General features: G+C 42.9%; 1 protein-coding gene across 14 annotated transcripts in view; it reads left to right on the top strand.

Moving 5' to 3' along the window:
- ENOX1 (ecto-NOX disulfide-thiol exchanger 1) overlaps positions 1 to 20,990 on the top strand; it is a 427,344-nt gene that overhangs the window by 320,615 nt on the left and 85,739 nt on the right. For all 14 annotated transcript variants that reach the window (XM_060686501.2, XM_087895594.1, XM_034416422.3 and 11 more), the window contains one exon: positions 18,208 to 18,314. In XM_060686501.2, the coding sequence (XP_060542484.1) occupies positions 18,208 to 18,314 (107 nt within the window). The remainder of the gene's footprint in view (positions 1 to 18,207; positions 18,315 to 20,990) is intronic.

Raw genomic sequence — 20,990 nt, 5'->3', positions numbered from 1 at the left:
ACAAATATTTGGAAGTCACCTTAAAAAAAAATGATCTTGTACAGTTAAGAAAAAAATGAAGAAAAATGCGGGAAAGGATTAGATTTAAGTCCAGAGGCTATGTTTGACTATATTTGAGGCAAAAAAGGGGATAATATGACAGCCACTTAGGCAAAATTTGAAAATTTGAGACATCTTCTGAATCTAACGGGTGGAAAATTCAGGGTAGATGAATTGCTGCAAGTTTTTGCATATTGCCTATATAACAGAAGTGGAAGGGACCTTGGAGGTCTTCTAGTCTAACCCCCTGCTCAAGCAGAAAAGCGTACAGCATTCCTGACAAATGGTTGTCCAATCTCTTCTTAAAAACTTCCAGTGATGGAGCACCCACAACTTCTGAAGGCAACCAGTTCCATTGGTTGATTGCTCTCACCATTAGGAAATATCTCCTTAGTTCTAGAAGGAGAACTTCTCTCCTTCGTTAGTTTCCATCCATTGCTTCTTCTCTTGTTTTTAGGTGCATGATATGTAGCTATCCATCTTGATGGGTTTAGATAGAATGGTTGCCACCAAAACACTACATTTATTCTCAGGGCAGTAAATTTCCTAATGTCCACTCAAGAGAACATGAAGGACGACCTTCTAATGTTCTACTTTGGAGACCTAGCACAGGGACCTGGTAGGACCACTATGGGAACAAAATACCACCTTAAGGAGCCTTGAGAAAGATCAAATCTATCTAAATATGTAAGCTAAAAATGTGAGGAACATGTTTGTAGCGGTTTGTAAGAGACGTCACTAAACGAGCATCAAAAGAATAAAACTCATAATCAGAAGGAAGAGAAGCAAGACTAAACAGTATTCCAGTTGAAGAGAATATATTTAGCTCAGAGTTGAAGTGTTGAGCCTTTGGTGTTCTCTGAGCTGGGTTGTTTTCTTGTAGATGTTTCATGACCCAACTAGGTAACACCATCAGTATGTCTGCAAGAAAGCAACCCAGCTCAGAGAGCACCAGGAACCAAACTGTGTTCTCACATAGTATTCTTTTAAGAGAAGATTCAACTTTTGTGGTGGCCCGACAGCAGCCTGTGCAAATTATAGCTGACTCTGACAGCGAGGAGGCTGGTGTAATGTTGCGCCAGCAGCCTGTGCAGCTGGCACTCGAGTCGGACAATGAGGAAGCTGGAGAATATGTGGTGCCAGAGGCGGGGATTTATCCAGGGCCTTCAGAAGCTCCAGAAGCTCCCATAAGTGAAGAGGACGAAGAGGAGGAGCCTCTTCTTGATGCACGGGCGCGCAGAGTGGCCAAAAGGCAGGAGTGGCTCCTCAGGAGGAGGTCTCCTCGAGAGTAAGGCTTGGGGCTAATTGGCCACTCCATTAGCCTATTTAAGGAAGAACATCGACTGAAGCAATTTGTAGGGAACAACTTTTAGTTAACTCTACTTCGCGTCTGGATTCTCTGCAAATTGCTTCTGGGCTTTCTGCCAACTTTAGTAAGATTGTGATTACTTTATCTTTGGTTTCTTGTAGGCTGTTAAGAAAGTTTATTAACAGCCTTTGTTTTGATAAAGCCTGAGTTATTTTAGTAAATTAAGTTTTGTACAAACTTGGTGTGTGCTGCGTTCTTTGGGGTCCGTAGCTGGGGCAGAACAACTTTAACTGCTTGCCAGGTGATGTATCTGCTGCAGTTGTAGTTCTCTCCATCATAAGTGTGAATATCAGTCATAAGTCACGTTTTTTCCAGTACCGTTGTAACTTCGAACGGTCACTAAAACAAACAGTTGTAAGTGAAGGACTTCCTGTACACTATTGCTCATCCTCCTTTTCTATCAGTAGCTCTTCCTTCTCCCAGTCTCTCCCATCGTTGCACAGAGCCTTCAGTTCTTCTGGTACACAGAGGTAGCTCTGTGTTACTTACTGAAGTCCTCCTTGATTTACAACCAGAATCGAGCCCAAAATTTAGGTTCCTAAGCAAGACATCTGTTAAGTCCATTTTTGCCCCATTTCATGACTTTTCTTGCCACAGTTGTTAAGTGAAGCACCGCAGCTGATAAATTAGTAGCTGTTGTGACCCAGGCCCAAGTAGATATTATCAGACGCCATCAGTTCTAAACAAACAGACTTTATTAGAACAGTTGAGAATTAACTCATTCTCAGTGTAGTCCAAACTCATTCAAAACAAATTCTTCATAACACAATTCTTCAGCCTTATCACCAACCTTGGTCTACTGTGGCAACCTGCCAAAGGCTTTTCTTGGCAAAAGTTCAGAAGACGCCGACAAGAAATAAATGCAGCAAGACAAAAAACAAGTCTATCAATGTTGTTTTCCGACAAAGAGCCCAAGAGCCGTTGCTGGTCTTTTAAGCCTTCTAGGAGGGGCCAACCATCTCTTGGCCTTACTCCCGAGTCGTCCTCTTTGCTTTAGCTGCTTCTGCCTTCTGGCAGCTCTTCTCATACGTGCACTAGGAACAGGCTCCTCCTGTTCCTCTGCCTCTCTGCTGTCAGCCTCTGGAGGCTCCGGAGTCCGCACTTCACTCCCCGATGGCCCTGGCCCCATCTCTGCCTCCAACACAGAGCCCTCATCCGGGCCTTCCCCAGCCTCCAGGACTGGCCCATGTTCTTCCTCAGCCTCCTCACTGTCCGACTCCGCTGCCAGCTCCGCAGGCTGCTGGCGGACTACCACAGTAACCAGGTTGTTAAGTGAATCCAGCTTCCCCATTGATTTTGCTTGTCTGAAGTTTGCAAAAAGAGATCACGTGACTTTAGGACACTGCAACCGTCATAAGTACATGCCAGTTGCCAAGCATCCGAATTTTGATCACATGACCACAGGGTTGCTACAAAGTTTGTAAGTGTGAAAAACGATAGCAAAAGTCCATTTATTTCAGTGTCATCACTAAACAAACTGCTGTATGTCAAGGACTAGTTGTGGATTATTTTGTGTCGGCTGCCCTGGGGATGCAGCATGCGTTTGAAGAGGAAATCATTGCGGTAAACAGACAGTCAAGAATGACATGTAAATTACCGGGTTCTTCCCCCACCCCACCCAAATCTATTAATTTTCCAAAGTGGGTTCCAATCCAGAAAGAAGAATCTGGTGCAAAATTTTTGCAGGAACTGCATCCCATTGATTTTTCTGCAAATGTGCACACTTAGCAGATGAGTTCTTTTCCAATATTGAAATGCTGGCATGTTTTTCTTTGGCAAAATCCTAATCAGCTCTATTGCTTTAATGGCTCTTCTTTATAAAACCATAATCGGAATAATGGCCCTCCTGAATTTCTTTTCAGCTTCTTAAAATAACAACACACATTCTTCCCAGTCAAGACAAAAAAAAAAAAAAATTGAAAAGTTAGTTTCATTTATTTTTTATTTTTTCAGGTGACGCGGGACATAGTTCCTGAAAACTATGAGCGATGATTATTGGGCTGATGTTTTATTCATGCCCCATCTAATGTGCAAACATTTCATATGCCGTGATTAAATATAAAATATTTAACGGTTCTCAGCGACAGAACGTACACAAGTACATAAACGAAGGAACCAGATGTACAACATCATTTCTGGGGAAACATTTAATGTCAGGGATCTCAAAATTGTGTGTTTTGGAAATAAATCATCCACATTGCTTATAATATTTCACCTGTGATGTTGATGAGGTATAACCGTGGTTTGCAGGCGGAAAGGCCAAAGTTTTTAAATACAATTCGAGCCGTTCACGATACGTTTTGAAATCGGTGTATCGGCTTCGCTTTTGAATCGATCTTTCCTAAAGTTTGCAACATCATATAAAATTGAACTTTTCTTTTTTTTGACAAAGAAACAAAATAAGGACATGGAAATAAAACATTTCATAATCATCATAATTTCCCCTTGTGTTTAATACATCAATGATACGTCTTAATTGGATATACAAGTTTGCATAGATGCCCTATTGTGTTTTGAATGGCAAAACATTCAACTTATTCTGAATTGGGTGTTGATTCCAGGCTGTTCTCCACTTATGACTGCTGGCTTAGTGACCGTTTGTAGTTACGCCAGATTAGTTTCCGTCCATTGCTTCTTGTCTTGCCTTCGGGTGCTTTGGAGAATAGCTTGACTCCCTCTTCTTTCTGGCAGCCCCTCAAATATTGGAAGACTGCTATCATGTCATCCTTAGTCCTTATTTTCACTAGGCTAGACTAAAAGGTAAAGGTTCCCCTCGCACATATGTGCTGGTCGTTCCCGACTCTAGGGGGCGGTGCTTATCTCCGTTTCAAAGCCGAAGAGCCAGCGCTGTCTGAAAATGTCTCCGTGGTCATGTGGATGGCATGAGTCAATGGCAGAAGCGCATGGAACGCTGTTACCTTCCCACCAAAGGTGGCCCCTATTTTTGTACTTGCATTTTTTATGTGCTTTCGAACTGCTAGGTTGGCAGAAGCTGGGACAAGTAACGGGAGCTCACTCCGTTATGCGGCACTAGGGATTCGAACTGCTGAACTGCTGACCTTTTGATCGACAAGCTGAGCATCTTAGCCACTGAGCCACCGCCAGACATACCCAATTCCTGCAACCGTTCTTCATATATTTTTGTCTCCAGGCCCTTAATCATCTTTGTTGCTCTTCTCTGCACTTTTTCCAGAGTCTTGACATCTTTTTTTTTGTATCGTGGCAACCAAAACTGTATGCAGTAATTCAAGTATGGTCTTACCAAGGCATTATAAAGTGGTACTAACTGTTCTAGAATTCCCAAATGTCATAGGAAGATACCAGGGATACTTGGGCCAATTTAGGATTAAACCTGGAATGCTATAAAAATTAGCACCTGGATATAAGCAGATACCTGGATGGGTTTTATTATAGAACATAGAATAATAGGGTTGGAAGAGTTGTCCAAACCTAAAATATCCCTTAATTTTCTGAATACGCTCTTTTTATTGCCCAAATAAGCTATTGAATTATTAACGCCAATCCTCAGAATACATGTTTGCGCAGATTTTCTGACGGGGTCTGAGACAGGTGGAAATTCAAGTACTCTCTAGGTATAAAAGAGGCATTTTAGCAACTGAATTGTTTCCTTTTCAAGGAAGGCAGACAATGAGACCAAGCTGTATCCACTGATAAGAGCATTTGTGCAAACAGAATTGCTAAATACATCTCTCTCTTTTTTTCCCCCCAGTGAAGAAGAGACTTTTGGGGATGAATGGGGCTTCCAAGCATTCATTTCCATTTTTTTTTAAAAAAATGTACTTCCTGTCTTGTATTGCGGCGTGGCCTCTGTAGCATATCACTGGTGGGATACGCTGTTGTGCATTTGTTTGCGAGACATACCACGTATCCTGTCTTCCCTTCAGCAGCTCAGGAAATCCCCAGGCCTTTACTCCTCGGCTGTCAGAGGCAGGGAAATTGCTCAATAAATGGCTAAGCCTTTCAAAATTCCCATTTTCAAACCAGAAAAGATTCCCTAGCTCTTCACAAGAGTTTGTTGTGTAGCTTGAGTGACAAGCCTTGATTATCTTCAGACAGTCCCCTAGAATATATCAGGTTTGTCGTGATTTGGCATCTGGGCCTGGATCAGGATAGTTTGATACTTCCTCCAAAGGACGGTAGACAGAATAACAGAACAACAGAGTTGGAAGGGACTTTCAAGGTCTTCTAGTCCAACCCCCTGCTCAGGCAGGAGACCGTATACCATTTCAGACAAGTGACTGTCTAATCTCTTCTTCCTCCAGTGATGGAGCCCCAACAATTTCTGGAAGCAAACTTTTCCACTGATCAATTGTTCTTACTATCAGGAAATTTCTCTTTAGTTCTAGGTTGCTTTTCTTCTAAATTGGTTCCCATTCATTGCTTCTTGACTTGTCTTCTGATGCTTTGGAGAATAGTTTGACTCCCTCTTCTTTGGGGCTGCCCCTCAAATATTGGAAGACTGCTATCTTGTCACCCTTAGACCTTCTTTTCATTGACATACCCAATTCCTGCAACCGTTCTTTGTATGTTTTAGACTCCAGTCCCCAAATCCTCTTTGTTGCTCTTCTCTGCACCCTTTCCAGAATCTCAACATCTTTTTCAAATTGTGGTGACCAAAACTGGATGCTGTATTCCAAATCTGTTGCTAAATGCTTCATGAAAAGCTTGGCTTGCTTTTTATCTGCTGATGTCTGTTCCCATCCTTGCTTGTCATCTCCCTTGTTCCCTGCCCATGTCATCATTAGGCCAACGTTACTGCTCCCATCAACCTGCTAACATAAAAGGAATTTGATTGATTTATTCAACAACATTTGTTGAACGTGGAGTTCCCATGTGACCCCCCCCTCCTGCGCGAGCTGCACTGGCTCCCGGTGGTCTTCCGAGTGCGCTTTAAGGTTTTGGTTACCACCTTTAGAGCGCTCCATGGCATCGGACCAGGGTATTTACGAGACCGCCTTCTGCTACCAATAGCCTCTCACCGACCAGTACGCTCCCACAGAGAGGGGCTCCTCCGGGTGCCGTCGGCCAAACAATGTCGACTGGCGGCCCCCAGGGGGAGAGCCTTCTCTGTGGGGGCACCTACAATCTGGAATGAGCTCCCCCCGGAGATACGGAGGATCCCGGATCTGCTCACCTTCCGTCGCGCGCTCAAGACTTTCTTATTTCATCAAGCTGGCCTGGCCTAAATCTTCTCCCCTTTTTAAATGTAAATTTTAATTTGTTTTTAAATTATGGGGTATTTTAAATTTGTTCAGCCAAATTATTTAATTAGTTTTTATTCTATTTTAAATTTTTGTATTTATGTGTTTTATCCTGTGGCTGTTCACCACCCTGAGTCTTTCGGGAGTAGGGCGGTATAGAAATTTAATAAAATAAATAAATAAAATAATAACATTTGTAGACCAGGTCCCCTGAAAAATCTCAAAGCAGGTTTTACATATAATCACTAGTGCGAGACGATTGTGGAAAAATGGAAAGACTTCAAAAGTGGAGGAACGATGGGTGAAAATTATGGAATTAAACAGAGATAGCAAAATTAACTCCTTATATTACAGAAAGATCAACAACTAAATTGGTTAGAGACTGGAAGAAGTCCTTATGGATTTTTGGCTGGGAAAAAAAATAGAAAAATGAACTTGCAATTTATGGGTTTAAAGATTAGAAAGAATAGTTTGTGGAAAGAAGGGAATTATGGTGTAGCCTTAGAGAATGAAAGGCTCAAATGCAGGTAGTCCTTGGCTTACGACTGTTGCTAAGCAAGACAATTGTTAAATTGGTTTTGCCCTATTTTGCGACTTTTTTGGTTGTTAAGTGAATCACTGCAGTTGTTAAGTTAGTCACACGGTTGTTAAGTGAATCTGGCTTCTCCATTGACTTTGCTCGTCAGAAGGTCTCAGAAGTGGATCGCATGCAACCGTCATAAATACGAGTCAGTTGCCAAGTGTCTGAATTTTGATCATGGGACCATGGGGGTTGCTGCAATGGTCATAAGTGTGAAAAATGGTCATAAGTCCCTTTTCTCAGGGAGGTTGTAACTTTGAATGGCCACTAAACGAAGGATGGTAAATTGAGGCTACCTGTATAAATGCTTTTATAACTGCTGTAAATAAGATTGGCAGCTGCTTATTTATCATCGTTTCTATTTCTACTTCCTTTTCCAGTTTCGTTCTTATTTATTCATGATTCTCCCTTATTTTCTTTGTTTCTTTGCCAATGTTCTGACTTAGGCCTCCTGAGTCAGTAAAACACACGAGGAGTCCCAAAAACCTGTTTTATTTTAATAGCTGTGAATTCTGTTCATTCACAGACGAGTCCCAAATAGTTGTAAAGAGTCCTTCGGGATAAGGCTGATAATCACCCACCTTTATCTCCTTTGACACGCTGCCAATGACTTAATTGGCAAAGCCACACGGAGTCCAGAATCAAACAGAGCTTCAGGCTTTAAACTGTGCAGAATTAACAACGTTGCTTCCTGCAAAGGCCCAATTGCCTTTGCTCCTCTTTTAAGTCTTATGGGAGGGGTCAATCATCTCCAAGCCTTACTCCCGAGTCACCCCTTTTGTCTTAACTGTTCTTACCTTCTGGCAGCTCTGCGCATGCATGGACTGGGAACAGGCTCCCCCTGTTCCTCTGCCTCACTGAGGTCCGACTCTGGAGGCTCCGGAGGCAGCAAAGCTGGCTGAGGAACTCTGGGAGTTGAAGTCCACAAGTCTTAAAGTTGCCAAGGTTGGAGACCCTTGACTAAGGCCTTCTACAAATAGTAAGGTAGTGAGGCCACCACGAAAAAAAAAAAGACCTCTTCATCATTGAAGTCTCGCCATCTACCATCTGCCATCTAAGTGCTTCAACCTGCTTCTAAAGTTCTCCAGTAAAGAGTACAACTTCATTAAAGAGTCTGTCAAGCATTATTTGAGGTCCCAAAAGAGAGAGAGAGATAGAAAAAAAAAATCACGACACTTTGGCAGCCTATTAATTCGGTGGCAAAATAATGTCAGGATGATAATTAATATTGTTATTAATGCATATCGGGATAATTAATTTTCCACCCATCCCTATCCGTTGCTTAATCTTGGGAAATTACTCTGTTGAGTTCAGTTCTTCAGATGTGAATATACTAACGATGAAAATGGAGCATAACTATCTGAAAACTATCTTTTGGCATCTGACAAAAACTTAGGAAGGACCTAAAAATATAAAACCTTCTGAGTCTCTAAGAGAGAAATAGTTGCAGTGCCCCATTTTGTTGAGTGTTGATGATCTCCAAATGGTCAAATGTCTCAACCATCCAGGTCATGGTTGTCCTAAAGATGCTTTTCTTGAAAAGGCCACTGGACTTTCTTGGGGGGATTTCCTTGAAAACGTTTCGCTTCTCATTCAAGAAGCTTCTTCAGTTCTAACTGAATCTCCAAGGGGTCACTTGTGAAGAAGAACTGGAAGGAAGTGAGCTAATGTCAATCTTAGATCTAGAACGGTGTTTCTCAAACTTGGCAACTTTAAGATGGGTGGACTTCAACTCCCAGAATTGGCTAGGGAATTCTGGGAGTTGAAGTCCACCCATCTTAAAATTTGATCCAGAAGGTGACCAAGGCAGTCAAGATTCCAGAGATCAAGTTGATCAGAGCAGCGCTTGGATGGCTACACCAAAATATAACTGTTGTGTCATGAGGTTTAATTGTGCAGTCCATCAACCTGTACGAGAATGACGGTGCATTTCTATTCCAAAGGGAACTGAATCTGGGTTGCCTTCAAAGGAAGCATCTCTAAAATGGGGACCCTGTCCAAAAAGTTACTAGAGGAGCCTTCATTATAACTAAACCTCCCGCATCCAGAAACCAGCTTCAGCTACCAAACGATAGGAATTAAAAAAATTCATAGAACATTATCAGAAATGGAAGGGACCTTAGAGATCTTCTAGTCCAACCCCTTGCTCGAGCAAGAGACCCTAGACCATTTCAGGCAAATGGCTGTCCAGTCTCTTCTTAAAAATCTCCAGGGATGGAGCACCCACGACTTCTGAAGACAAGCTGGTTGATTATTTTCACTGTTCATTTCATCCTCATTTTAGTCAGCGTAGTGATCCAGGGCTATGAAAAAGTTCTAATGTTCAACGTGGCTTAAAAAAAGGAACAGCTCAATCCACAAACCTGTAACCATATAGAATTGATGTAGTGGAATGTAGTCTGGATTCCCAGAATGAGGTCTGCATTCCAGAGACAGTGGAATTTAGATAGTTTCATTGGGAGAAAAGAGAGTTAAGAAGACCTGGCTTTTCCAGCAGGCCTGGGGCCGTTGATCTCGCTCTTGTGATCTGGCGAGATCCGGCCATGAATGGCGTGAATGAGTTTTTAATATTTTTAATTTTTCAATTTTTTTTATAATTATTTTTTAAAATGTATTGTGAGCTGCCCTGAGTCTTCGGAGAGGGGCGGCATATAAATTTAATTAATTAAATTAAATTAATTAAATGACGTCTCCCTAGCAATTCCCTGAGTACACCTTTTATGGTGCAAGAAGTTGCTTTAATTTGGCAAGATTTCTGATCTGATTTAGGTGAAGGACCATAAAGGAAATAGAAGTAATTCTACCTGTCTTTCTTGGTTCTTGGGGCCCGACAAATAGATTATAATCTTAAACTGTTCAGGACATTTCTGGCCCAAATCATAGTTTGTCCAATTTTGTCTCATCCTTCAACAAGGACTAGCAGCCTAGAATAGAACTCAAGCAATGGAAATGTTTCCTATCAGCATGTCTAATGAAGAGAGGGAGACATGATAGTCATATTCCAGTATTTGAGGGGCTGCCACAGAGAAGAAGGGGGGTCAACCTATTCTCCAAAGCACCAGAAGGCAGGACAAGAAGCAATGGATGGGAACTAACCAAGGAGAGAAGCAATCTGGAATTAAGGAGAAATTCCCTAACAGTGAGAGCAATCAACCAATGGAACAGCTTGCCTCCAGAAGTTGTGGGTGCTCCATCACTGGAGGCTTTCACAAAGAGACTGGACAACCATTTACCTGAAATGGTGTAGAGCAGAAGGTTGGACAAGAAGACCTCCGTGGTCTCTTCCAACTCAATCATTCTATGTTCTGTGTTCTTCTTCCAACTTTACAAGCCTGAGACCAAGGTCTCCTAGCAACTTCAAGCTGCACTCTTAAGAGACACAGAGTAGTTCTTATTGTCCTTCTGTGCAGTGATGAAGCTATATATCCTCAGCTTTCTTCGCTGGTATCCTGGTGAGATGAATGCTTTCCTTGGCATTTCCAGCCAGTTTAATAGCCATTAACATTTAGGTCCCAGTTGCACTAATGTATTTAAGTTTTAATTCAGTATCACAGCACTAATTAATTTGCTTATCCTGCATCTCAGGGCCTGAATTCTCTTTTCCTTTCTGTAGTAAGTTAAGAGGACATGGATTGATTTTTGCAACATGGGGGCAACGGTTGCTTTCTTTCTTGTTTAAGTGGTGCTGAACCGGATGGATGACAACAGATTGTTTTGAACCAAGAACCAAGATCTTTGAAGAACAGGTTGTCCTATCCAAGTCAATCTCACCAGGCCCCACTAAATATATGGAATAGGGAGGTGATGGCCTGTATCATCCATCCATCCATCCATCCATCCATCCATCCATCCATCTTTCATCCCACCCACCCACTCACCTATCCGTCCGTCCGTCCATCTGTCCACCCATCCATCTACCCATCCATCCACCTTCCATCCCACCCACCCACCCACCCATCTGTCTGTCCATCCATCCACTCATCCATCTGTCCATCCATCCACCCATTCACCCACCTATTTATCCACCCATTTATCCACCCACTCACTTTCCATCCCACCCACTCATCAGTCCATCTGTCCGTCCGTCCGTCCATCCGTCCATCCCTCCACCCACACATCCATCCATTCATCCACACACACACACACACACATTTCCATCCCACCCACCCACCCATCCACCCATCCACCCACTCACTTTCCATCCCTCCCATCCACCCACTCACTCACTCATCCATCCATCTGTCCATCCATCCATCCATCCATCCCTCCATCCATCCCTCCACCCACCCACCCACCTTCCATCCCACCCTCCCACCCATCTATCCATCCATCCATCCATCCATCCATCCATCCATCCATCTATTTACCCACCTACCTTCCATCCCACCCACCCGTCTGTCCATCCATCCCTCCCTCCCTTCCTCCACCCACCATCCATCCATTCATCCACACACACACACACACATTTCCATCCCACCCACCCACCCATCCACCCACTCACTTTCCATCCCTCCCATCCACCCACTCACTCATTCATCCATCCATCTGTCCGTCTGTCCGTCCATCCCTCCACCCACCCACCCACACATTCATCCACACACCCACCTTCCATCCCACCCTCCCACCCATCCATCCATCCATCCATCTACCTACCCACCTACCTTCCATCCCACCCACCCAGCCGTCTTTCCGTCTGTCCGTCCGTCCGTCCGTCTGTCCGTCCATCCCTCCCTCCCTCCCTCCACCCACCATCCATCCATTCATCCATACACTCACCTTCCATCCCACCCACCCACCCACCCATCCATCCAACTATCCATCTACCTACCTACCCATCCACCCACCTTCCATCCCACCCACCCACCCGTCTTTCTGTCCGTCCGTCCGTCCATCCATCCACCCTCCTTCCATGCATTTCTTTTTTCATCCATGCTGTATAATTTGGAAAAAAAAATAGAAAAGAAATGATTTTCAGTCTTTTACTTATTGACAAGACAAAATGTTGCATCTGGTTAATGAAAATTTCATATGACAGGAGATAAATCCGCAGATGTTTGCTGATGAATATTTAATTGTGCTTATTGCACAGCCCTTCTGCCGTTATGTGGCTTTTCAACCGCAGCTTTGTAAGGAGCATTGAGCCTGTTGCTGTTACGAAACTTGGTGGCAATTTTATATTTGCCCCCCCCTCTTTTTTTTTCCACGGCAAAGAAAAGTAGATCAACAGCCTCCCTTGATAAAATTCTTTGAAAATCCCAACCCAGTTAGGAGGACGACAGCTGAGAAAAAGACAAAAGGTGTCACATTTCTCATTTTTAAGCTTTGTGAGTAGACTGTCAACGGGAGAAGAAAGAAGCAGAATATTGTGAAATGATCTTTTGACGAAACGTTGTAGGGAAGACACAACCTCAAAAAAAAAAATGTAGAAATTCTACATGTGGAAACCCCCAAAACTGGCTTCAGAGCCAAGATGTACAATATCTTACCTCACCCTTCATGACCCAATCCTAACCAAAGCATCTAAAACGTTGAAGCTGCTCCTCCATCCTTCCTTGCCGTTCTAGATAATCCTCAAGTTACGACCATGACTGGCCTCAAAATTTATGTTGCTAAGTGAAACAGAGCTTCAGTGAGTTTTCCTCCATTTTACGACTTCCCTTGCCAGAGTTGTGAAGTGGATCATTGCGTTTGTTAAACTGAGTAACACGGTTACTGAGAGAACCTGGCTTTCCCCCATTGACTTCGCTGGCCAGAAGGTTATCAAAAAGTGATCGCTCCACCCAGGGGTGAGTTCTACTTACCTTTACTACCGGTTCACAATGGGGTCACTCGCTTCGCTTGCGTGCACGCACAGAAATGATGACGTTGGGGGTCAGTGGGTGGAGCCTCCCGCTGGTTTTACTACCGGTTCTTGTGAACCGGTCCAAACCGGGTGTCAGGTTTCGATGTCATCTCAAATAAAATAAATTGCATTTCCAAACAAATAGTCATTGAAGAAATCTTTCATTTTATTAAGCACGACAACCTCTCCCCGATTGTGGCGTAGCCAACACTGACTTCCTGACCCCAAACCTTCCCTTTCCGTTCCCCAATTCTCTGCGTCTCATTGGCCATCTTCCAAATCACTCTCCCCATATCTACTACTTCAGCTCCCAGGAATGTCCCCCCTCCCATCTCATCTCTTAGGGGATATTATCTTCAGGGAAAATAAGTAGGTGAGAAGTCAGGCGTCCTCTTGCCAGCTGCCCCCCTCTTCTCCTTCTTATGTCAGCACTAGAGTAAATGCAGGTTGAAGGCAACCCACCACTGGCTCCACCTGAGGACACTGCAACCATCATAAATATGAGTCAGTTGCTAAGCATCTGAATTTTGAGGATGTGACCAAGGTCTAGGATTTTTCGGCTCAAACCCTTTGCCTTGCCTGTTTCTCCTCAAGGTTTTTCTCCTCTGCATTATTAGCCACAAACTTTTCTCCTCGGCTGGCCCTCCCCCAGTCTTTCACCCCAGCACATGAGTCATGGCCCCTCCGTCCCAGTCTCTTCGCTGTGGCCCATTCATTAAAGTACAGTTCACATCGGGCTTTTGGGTGCCCAGAACAGTTCACAGCCAGCCAATCGGTGCCCGCTCTTCCACTCCCAAAGCCTCCTGAGTCCCTGCACCAATTGGCTGGCTGTGAACTGTCCTAGGTGCCCAAAAGCCCAATGCCAACTGTACTTCAGCAAATGGACCACAGTGAACGGACTGGGATGGAGGGGCCGTGGCCCATGTGCTGGGGTGAAAGCAGTGGTGGGATTCAGCCAGTTCACACCACTTGTGAACGGTTTGGCAAACTGGTTGTTGGAAGAAATCATTAGGGCAGAGAACCGGTTGTTAAATTACTTGAATCCCACCACTAGGCGAAAGGCTGGGGGAGGGCCAGCCAAGGAGAAAAGTTTGTGGCTAATAGCGCAGAGGCGAAAACCTTGAGGAGAAACAGTCAAGGCGAAGGGTTCGAGCTGAAAAGTCCCATTCCGGACCAAGAGGAGGCTTCAAGGATTGTAAGTGTGAAAAACCACAAGTCCCTTTTTGCAGCTTGCAAGGAGGAGGAGGAGGGGAGATGACTGTGGGGTCCTTGGTGCTCTCTGAGCTTGGTTGTTTTTCTGCAGGCATTTCATGACTCAAGTAAGTAGCATCAACAGTGCTAGAATGGAAGTGGGGTTTGTGAGGAGGAGGAAGAGGAGGAGGACTGTGGGGTTCCTTGGTGCTCTCTGAGCTTGGTTGTTTTCTTGCAGATGTTTCATGACCCAACTAGGTTACATCATCAGTGCTTAGAAGGGGATGGAGTTCGTGGGGAGGCAGAGGAGGAGGACTGTGGGGTCCTTGGTGCTCTCTGAGCTTGCTTGTTTTCTTGCAGACATTTCATTACCCAACTAGGTAACATCAGCAATGCTAGAAGGAGAGTGGGTTTGTAGAGAGGAGGAGGAGGAGGAGGAGGAGGAGGAGGAGGAGGAGGAGGAGGAGGAGGAGGAGGAGGAGGAGGAGGAGGAGGAGGAGGAGGAGGAGGAGAACAATGACCGTGGGATCCTTGGTGCTCTCTGAGCTTAGTTGTTTTCTTGCAGACATTTCATTACCCAACTAGGTAACATCATCAGTGCTAGAAGGGAGTGGAATTTGCTCTCTATGGTTGGCCCAATCAGTGTTGGTGGGCGTCTTGAAAATCTAGTTCCTTGATTTGACTGTTGATTGCTGGCTGGTTGATTGTTTATCTGAGTTGCGACCTGTTGGCTTCCAACAAGCAAAGTCAACCAGGAAGCCACTGGAACATGGCTAAGACCTGTAGTTAGAACTTATAGGAGTTATTTTCGTCATCAGACCTTTCAAAGTTCAAGAGCTTCCGAGTTTAATAGAAACCCCCCCCCCTTAAAATAGCAGCGCACCTTTTTATCGCATCTTCAAGAAAACGTTCTTCTAGAGCCTTCTGCCATTAATTAATTATACCCAGGCTGTTGATTAAGTTCAGTGCTCTTTGCCCTTGTAATAGGTGCAACAGAAGAGTGATTAGAATCTAAATTACATTGTTAATAAAATAGATTCCTTCGTGATAACCCTTTCATGGTCTCCTATACTTATTCCAATTAATTTAATAAGGTTATGAAATACAAAACCTGAATCATAAGTATATGCTAATTGGAATATGATTTAGCAGTTGGATTCCCCGTACCCAGGATAAGCTGTAAACGTGACGCTTGGCTTAGATATCTGTCACAGACAGTTGATATTAGGGAATTGAGAGGGGTGGATGGGCAGATAATAAAATAACAGAGTTGGAAGGGACCTTAGAAGTCTTCTAATCAACCACCCCCTGATCAAGCAGGAAGCCCTACACCACTTCAGACAAATGGCTGTCCAATCTCTTCTTCAAAACCTTCAGAGTTGGAGTACCCACAAGTTCTGAAGGCAAGCCGTTCCACTGGTTAATTGTTCTCACTGTCAGGAAATTTCTCCTTAGTTCTAGGTTGCTTCTCTCCTTGATGAGTTTCCATCCATGGCTTCTTGTCCTGCCTTCAGAGATTTTGCTCTCGTCCTTAAGGTGTCTATCCTCTTTCCATCAAATCATCTTCTAATGCTTTTCTGATTGGGCTCTTCATGTAAAGGAGGAAGTAAAGTTTGTAAAATTTGCAAAACAGTTTGTAAAATTCAGATTCCACATCTAAGTTTGTAAAATTTGTAAAGCAGTTTGTAAAATTCAAATTGCACAATCGGTTTGTAAAATTCAAATTGCATACTCCACAGTTCAAGCAAAAGATATTCACTTAAATCCTGAATAACCTTCTTAAATCAACACAGAGACAGAGCTTATCATAAAGGTTTATCGGATCATAATTAAAAATGGTGGGGAAGATTTAAAAAAAAAAATACTTCTGCAGCAATAACACAAACCAGAGTCTTATTGGCATAAAAAGGGGATAATTCATTTTCCAGAGAAGAGTTTTTCTTAGATATGAGTTTCTTTGCAGATATGAGGATCCCTTCACCAAAGTGAAATACATATGTTTTCTAAATTAACTGTCACAGTTTGCTGCTATTATGAATCTGTCAACTGTGGAACTCCAGAATTTGATTTGCAATATTTTTATTTTAGTTATACGTAATATATGCCTGAGTGACATTTCATTTGCAATTGCTTGGCAACCTCAAATGTTATCTTTTGACTTGAAAATGTAATGTCTAAAAGAGAGAGTGAGAGAGAGAAAGAGAAATATTAGAATAAAGAACTGAAAAAAAAATACGATTTGAGATGTAGATATCTTTTGGACTTCTAATATCTCCCATGTTTCTTATGTAAATTAGCAATATACATATTTAAATTTCAGTGGGACTGTAAAAATCATAAGTTCACTTTAATACTGTAGATCTGCAGTTTGCAAATATGAGAGATAAGCAGACTTAAAATCTTTCATGGAAGACATTTCCCCACAAGGGAGTTGAAGGGAGACCTCTTCATTTAAAAGGACAGGTAAATGAATGGTGCCATCTTCTTCATATTAACTCAAGTTCCAACTTGGGAATTAACACTTTCAATAAGAGTATAATTTTGTAGGTGTCTACTAAAAAATAAATCCCATTGAGTCCACCAGGGCATCTTCTTAGGTAAAATAAACAGCTGGCATAGTCATACTCCACTCAGTTTCAGGGATGCAACTGTAGAGCTGGTCAACAGTATTAAGTATCTGGGAGTACAGATAACTAACAACCTGAACTGGCCTGTCCACACGTCATCCTTAGTGAAGCATGCAAACCAGCGTCTGCATTTCCTGCGTCGGATGAGGAGAGCACATCTTTCTCCTTCTGTCCTGGCCACTTTTTACAGAGGCATAATTAAGAGCAGTTTAACAAACTGCATCCCTGTTTGGTTTGATGACTGCAGTGCCTCAGATAGAAAGTCCCTACAGAGAGTGGTGAGGACAGTGGAGAAGATTATAGAATGCTCACTTCCCATTATTCAGGATACTGCTTATAAATGCTATGTGCTTAGAGCTCGAAGCATTGTGAGAGACTCCACATACCCACTTCACAGTCTGTTTCTGTTGCTCCTTTCTGGGAGGAGGTTTCGAAGTATTTCTAGCAGATTCTGTAACAGCTTTGTTCCTTAGGTCATCCATCCAGTAAACTCGCAAGATGCGTTTTTCTCACCATGTATATGTATACATCCAAACTGGACTGTGTTGTTTCTCTGTGTCATAGAATATATGTGGGTATATGCATAATTTTGTATTTATTTACTTTATCGTGTTTATGTAGTGTATATTGGAGGTGCACCCCTTGAGAGCTGTACGCCATGAAATTTCACTTGAATGTATGCCAATTAGTGTACATTCAAAGTGGCAATGAAATTCTTCCAAGTTTTAGAATCACAGCTTCAGAATAGAAATAGCAATAGCACTTAGACTTATATACCGCTTCATAGTGCTTCTACAGCCCTCTCTAAGCGGTTTATAGAGTCAGCCTCTTGCCCCCAACAATCTGGGTCCTCATTTTACCCACCTTGGAAGGATGGAAGGTTGAGTCAACCTTGAGCTAGTAAGATTTGAACTGCCGAACTGCAGGCAGCTGGCAGTCAGCAGAAGTGGCCTGCAGTACTGCACTCTAACCACTGCGCCACCTTGGCTCCAGAAGCTAAAAAGGGGGTTTCCTATAGTTTCACCTCTAACTTAGCATCTCATGCATACAAGTCAGTACCGTAATAACAACTACGGAAGCCATTAATTGCATGCAAAATTGTCGGTAACCAGGGCGCAATCGGTATAGACTAAAGTTGTGAGGAGAGACTTTGAAGGAGGCGACTTCCAACAGTTCTGAAATGTAAGTACAGAAAAGACACGCGATCGGAAGTCGCGGATGAGGTCATTCCAGCAGTGACATCATCCGTAGGACTCCTCGTGTCTTTGCTTGGCTTTCCTTTTTTAGCAATCACAACATAAATTGCTTGTCTTGTTTGACTTCCTTGTTCACCAAAGTTGAGCAGATTGTGGCTGTTTTCAACGCCTCCACACGACAAAAAGCTTGGGACCATTTCTCCAAAGCTCAACGGAAGAACATAGATATTTGGCGCAAGCATTCCGAGGTGGGTGAATTTTCCTTTTTCTGTTTTTTATCCATCATTTCACAGCCTTTGGGACCAAGTGGGGGGAAATGCAAAGGAGCCTGTGCAGGATTGTGCTTTGTTCAGCAGTCTTTCAATTGCCGCAATTGTAGTGTGTAAATGTAATTAAGGATTGTTTCCAGAGTTTCTGCAACGGTTTCTGCAGCTGAAACTCTTGAGGGACAATATCCCTTCCACTAAAACAGCTAATGGAGAGAATTAGCAGAGTCGCCTTAACATTTAGGTTGTAGTCCTGCAGTTAATGAATTCCAAAATGAATGTAATTCATCACAATATTGTTCTAAAGCAGACAAAACTATCGGACAAAGCAGTTTCGTTTCGGAACAAGATTCTTCATCATAAATATTCATAACAAAATAATTGCTAAGGAGATATCGGAAATCCAGATTTCTTATTTCACGAGTATTAGCTTAGGGAAGACAAGGTAATTTTTCCAATTTGACCTTGGACAAAATAAAAGGGAATGTTTTTAATTGTCCGCCATCCAAACTTTATAAAATAGGGCACTGCAGCCAGAATTCCACGTTTTTAATCTTTTGAGTCCTCTCAAGGGTAAGATTTTTTTAATTGATGGAGTGATAGCAAAATTTAGGAGCTGCAAAGATTTTCTTGAACCCAGACACTATAAGAAAACTGCTTCCTAATCCTAATAAGGGCTCAAGTTCACCTACAGTCCTGCAGAAGTGGGGAAGGAAGTCCGCAGTAAATTATGACAGCTTCCTGGCTATATATATATATATATATATATATATATATATATATATATATATATATGTATCTTTTTTCTTTTTTTCATAGGCTTTTATGTGCATATTCTTTCTAGCCAGGTTTTACCTATGTAAACTTAGTTGTTCTTCAGCCCTAGGTTCTGTGAAATCTCATTCACAAGTTCTTGGGCCCTTTTTCTGCTGACAAACTGCAACTCTGTGTTGCTTCCTGGGAGACCCAGATAGCTATTTCTACCTCTTAAGGCGTCCTCAGTGGGTGAACTTGTGAATGAGATTTCACAGAACCTAGGGCTGAAGAACAACTAAGTTTACATAGGTAAAACCTGGCTAGAAAGAATATGCATATATATATATATATATATATATATATATATATATATATATATATGAACATGAAAAAAATGAGCTAGAGGCACTTTCTTTCAAAGGGCAACTGCACTTCCTTGTTTTGCTTAAAGACATTTCGCTTCTCATCCAAGAAGCTTCTTCAGTTCTGACTGAATGGTGGAGGATGGAAGGATTTATACTCCTTGCAGTCATCTGGTTGTTAGTACTCTTTCTGAGAGCCATTGAAGCCATTTGGAGGCTGATCTATGCCCTTGAGGTCACCTGAATCCTGTAAAATCTGCATTTTTTTCTGGAAATCCGTTCATTCTTTGCACCATTCAAAGGGCGTCCATCCCAACCTGCACAGTTAAGAAGCTTCTTGATGAGAAACATAACATCTTCAAGCAAAACAAAGAAAGCCCAGTTGCCTTTCGAAAGAAAGCACCTTCAGGACAACATTGACCTGGATGACTGAGAATTTCCATAGCCATTAGACAAATGTAGATTTCATGGGGTTATGAGCCAACGTGGGCCTTCCAAGGCAGATGAGATTCAACCAGGGACCATGCCTAGATGCTGTCAAGTTTAAACCTACATCTGAGGCCAGGGACTTGAACAGCACAGAATGACAGAAGTCAGAAGCATCTGCAAGGAAGTCTGTAGAGATTCTCCATCATCCAGGTCATGGTTGTCCCAAAGGTGCTTTGTTTCAGGAGGCAACTGGACCTTCTTGTTTTTTTCTTTCCTTGAAGATGTTTCGCTTCTTATCCAAGAAGCTTCTTCAGCTCTGACTAGATGGTGGGGAATGGAAGGATTTAGGTTCCTTGCAGACCTCTGGTCATTTGCACTCTTTTTAGAGAGTCCTTGAGGCAACTTGAAGGTTTATCTGTGTCCTGAGGGTCACCTCGATGGTGCAAATGGTTCCTGTAGTCTGCAATTTTTCCTCTGGAAATCCATTCCTACTCCCAACACCATTTGAAGGGTGTTCATCCCACAGCTGACCCTGAGGACACAGAGAAACCTCCAAGTGGTCTCAATGACTCTCTAAAAGGATGCAAATGACCAGCTGTCTGCAAGAAGTGTAAATCCTTCCCTTCCTCACCATCCAGTCAGAGCTGAAGAAGCTTCTTGGATGAGAAGCAAAACGTCTTCAAGGAAAGAAAAAACAAGGAAGTCCAGTTGCCTCCTGGAAAAAAAAAACACCTTTGGGACACCTGCATGAAAGGAACACGATTGGCAGGTTGGTAGATAGAGCATTGTGGTGGGACAGACCATTTTTGAACTTACGGGTGAAGCTGGTACAAAATGCAATAGAGTTTGCAAGTCAGTGCTCATCCCCTATCTTGTCCATTTGATGCCCAATCTGAAGAGACCAGTGATAGGACATAAGGTATCGGACAGAAGGAGGGGACTCAGAATCATACCCTTGTAAGTAGATATGATAACCAGGATACACTAAGGAGTTTAAACATTTGGTTATGCCTAGCAATAGAGGAGAACCAGAAGCAGGGAGATTTGGGGACATGGAAGGACGAAAGAATGGAAAAATCAAATTCAATCCAGCCTAAACATCTGGATTTTC

The sequence above is a fragment of the Pantherophis guttatus genome, chromosome 5, assembly GCF_059756535.1.
Source record: "Pantherophis guttatus breed Tessera chromosome 5, ASM5975653v1, whole genome shotgun sequence".
NCBI classification, from domain to species: domain Eukaryota; kingdom Metazoa; phylum Chordata; class Lepidosauria; order Squamata; family Colubridae; genus Pantherophis; species Pantherophis guttatus.
Note: the sequence above shows the minus strand (reverse complement) of the source record. Positions and strands in the feature narration are given on the sequence as shown.